This window comes from Vigna radiata, chromosome 2 (genome assembly GCF_000741045.1).
Source record: "Vigna radiata var. radiata cultivar VC1973A chromosome 2, Vradiata_ver6, whole genome shotgun sequence".
Classification (NCBI taxonomy): Eukaryota; Viridiplantae; Streptophyta; class Magnoliopsida; order Fabales; family Fabaceae; genus Vigna; species Vigna radiata.
The window spans coordinates 11,848,493-11,852,129 of record NC_028352.1 but is presented as its reverse complement, the minus strand read 5'-3'; the positions used below and the strand labels follow the sequence as shown (position 1 = coordinate 11,852,129).

At 30.7% G+C, this 3,637-nt stretch overlaps 1 protein-coding gene across 1 annotated transcript in view; it reads right to left on the bottom strand.

Moving 5' to 3' along the window:
• Positions 1-2,652, bottom strand: part of LOC111240720 (WAT1-related protein At5g40210-like) — a 7,691-nt gene extending 5,039 nt beyond the window's left edge. Inside the window, exons 1-2 of the mRNA XM_022776274.1 lie at positions 2,516-2,652; positions 2,277-2,417 (exon numbers count right to left, since the gene is read on the bottom strand). Of these exons, the coding sequence (XP_022631995.1) occupies positions 2,277-2,417; positions 2,516-2,652 (278 nt within the window). The remainder of the gene's footprint in view (positions 1-2,276; positions 2,418-2,515) is intronic.
• Positions 2,653-3,637: the final 985 nt, after the last annotated feature.

Below are 3,637 nucleotides of genomic sequence, written 5' to 3'. Positions count from 1 at the left end.
ATTACATACTTACGGAAGAACAAATCTTACAAAGACACTTGAAGATGGAGGTATCCTACCTGGTCAATACTATTATGCATTTAGAATCAACGATGCCATAAAAAACGTGATTTATGCTGATGTAGAACTATCATGTGTAAGACCAAATTATCAAGCAAATTATCAAATTCTCGTAGAAATTAGGTTTCTTTTTTTACAAATCTCCATTTATTACAAATCCATTTTTATAGGTAAACTAACACTTTTTTTTACAAATCTTCTATTATTATAACTTACAAAACTATGTACGTCATAGTCCGTTTTTGTACGTCATAAAATATGATTTTTGTACCACTAGTACAAAAATCATATTTTATGACGTACAAAAACGAACTATGACGTACATAGTTTTGTAAGTTATAATTGGTCTACACATTTTATGACGTAACAAAAATTTATGTCATCTAAACATATTATGACACAGTTTCTAAAATCAGTCCATTTTTAAGACCTATTATAACGTACAACACTATGTACGTCATAGTTCGTTTTTGTACGTCATAAAATATAATTTTTGTACTAGTGTACAACTCTTCTTTAAATCTTGATTATTCTTTAAGAATCTTTTTACAGGTTCTGCTCTTTTATTTTATAAATCGTATTGCTCATAAATCTCTTTACAGATTCCCTCTTGATCGACAAATCTCTGCGAAGCACACAAAATGCCTCTTCCGAATAATAAATCTCCGTCAAAGAGAATTGATGCGATGGATTTTGGTTGTTCCATCAAAAGACACAAATTAGAAAATGGAGAATATACTAAAGTAATTATTATCATTACTGTTGCATTTTAATTTACATTTTTTAATCTTTTTTCGTTTTTTTTAAGGTTTATCAAAGACCAATAAGTGGACCAAGTATGAGAAGAAGAATTATACCTTGGCAGTATGAATTTATCGAAATTCCCATAAAAGCTTTAGCTAGGGCCCCTGCTTCAACACCCCCTGCTTCAAGCCCATGATACTGAATAACAAGAAAACAAAGGACTTAATTTGCCTATTTTGTTCAGAAAAGAAGGATGGAGAGCTTTCGTTGCGGCTTATTGCATCTTTATTTTTCCACGTGGCATAGTTTGTTTCTTGGAATTCTAGCTAAGCCGATCATTGAAACTCACGTCTATAAATTTCTAAATATGAAATATGGAATAGCCATATTTTTAAAGATGACGATAATATCTGTATTGGGTCATCTTTTAGGGGGCGGATTTGTTATTATGTTTTGCAGTGCTCTCCAGAATCGCAGCCATAGTTATTCTTACGGTTTTAGTTTCACTTGAGAATTAAACTGTAAAATAATTTTAAAGTTTAAACCCTTTTTTGGTCCCTAAGTTATAAGCTGGTGTTCAGTTTAGTCATCGATTTCAACAATGTCAATCTTTGGTCCCTAAGTTATACAAAATGTTTCAAATTAATCCCTACGGTTAAATATCCACTTACGGAGTTAACTTTTTCTTTCTCTCTCTTCTCCTCTTCTCAATTTCTCTGCACACTAACAAGCTATTTCTTTCTCTCTCTGAATTTCACTTCCCCCTTAGACAACCACTACTTGAGTTTAGGTTGCTTCTATATTCTCATTCTTTGATTGATTAAGACAATTTTACTCTATCAAACTAAAAAGAATGTACAGAATAAAAAATAGAATAATGAATAACTTTGGTCAACATTTTGATAAATAAACTATCTTGATTTATTCATTTTTGTTTTCTTATGTAATCTGATTATTGATAAATAAAAAAAATCTTAGAACTGTAGAGAAATAAAATTGGAAAAAAGTGAAGAATTAACCACTTTAATATATATTTATAGATACTTTTTGAAAATATTTTTATTTTTACTTTAAAATCATATCTCTTAACCTAAACAAAGTTGAAGTTGGATAAAAAATAAATTATATTTTAAGTATGTTTTTAATATTTGAACTTTGATAGAAAATTAAAATTATGTACACAATTTTGATATATTTATATTTCCCCACGTTTCTAAAAAACATGGTTTATACATCAAAATAATTTAACATAATTGAATTAAAAATTATATTAATTCATTTTTAAAATTTAAAAATTGAGATATATCAAAATTTTAAATATTACATAAAGTTTAAAGTTCCATATATGTACCATTATCTTTATAATAAAATAATACACAAATCATTCTAACATTAAACAGTAAAATTAGATAGTATTATTCTCATAGTATAAAACCTATCACGTTCTTCTCCATGTCAAATATTCAACCTACCTGTTCCTATCTTGCAACAAAGGAACATTGTGACATGGTGACTCCAAGTTCTCAACCCCTATTGCAATCTCACTCTCCTCTTTCGATTTCCCCCACAATACGGCATAAAATCCAACAACGAATATAACCGCACCAATCAAACTGCAGAAAGTTCATAAGAAAATTTTATCACCAAACAAATTTAGGTGACATCTACACGTTGATAATGGATTCTCTAATCTGTAGCATTCAAATTTTACCTTCCAAGACTGAAATCATCACCAAGAAAGATTGCACCCATGAAAGCGGTGAAAATGATTGCCACAGGTTTGAACATAGAACAAAACAGAGGACCTGCTTTAAGGACGCACCATGTGCATAGTAGGTAACATATCATTGTTGCAACTATTGCCTATCCAGAAATATTTTTCATACCATTTATAAAAGTTAAAGCAAAAACACAAATGTAAATGTATTTCAGTGTTTCATTTTCATCTGGTTGGTTTTCATTTTCCACCTGATATAAAATGCCTATCAGCCCTATATCCAAGTTGAGTTTCCATTCAGTCGGATCCCTCAGAGCAATTAAGGTAATACTCCACACTGCATGGTTGAAGATAAGAGTTGGAAAAATACAATCACTGTTACATCAGGATATTTCTTTGCTACCGAAGCCTGAAGAAGGACTATAGTCGACATGATAAGTAATAGTAAAAATTTATTATTCAGCTATGGCTATGTGGAAGGGTTTGGAGGTGGAGGATGGTTTGGGAGAGGAGGAGGACCAGGTGGTGCTGGAGGAAGGTTTGGTGGTGATGAGTTTTGAGTGAGGAGAGAGAAAAATATATATTTAAACATCAAAGGAGAAATAGAGAAATTCAGAGAGAAAAAAAAGTCGTCAGTGTGCAGAGAAATTCAGAGGAACATAAGAGAGAGAAAGAAAAAGTTAACTCCGTCAGTAGATATTTAACGGCAGGGACTGATTTGAAACATTTTGTATAACTTAGGGACCAAAGGTTGACATTGTTGAAATCGGGGACTAAACTGAACACCAGCTTATAACTTAGGGACCAAAAAGGGGTTTAAACCTAATTCTAAAGGGCTGGATTGATTCCTCTCATAATCTTCTATTTATAATAATAAATTGATACAAAAGTACATGATAATTAGAGTAACCTAGACACAATATAGATATGATAATTAGAGTAACCTAGACACAATATAAACATGATAATTAGAGTAACCTAGACACAATATAATCATGATAATTAGAGTAACCTAGACACAATATAATCATGATAATTGGAGTAACCTTGACACAATATAATCATGATAATTAGAGTAACCCTAGACACAATATAATCATGATAAATAGGATAAAT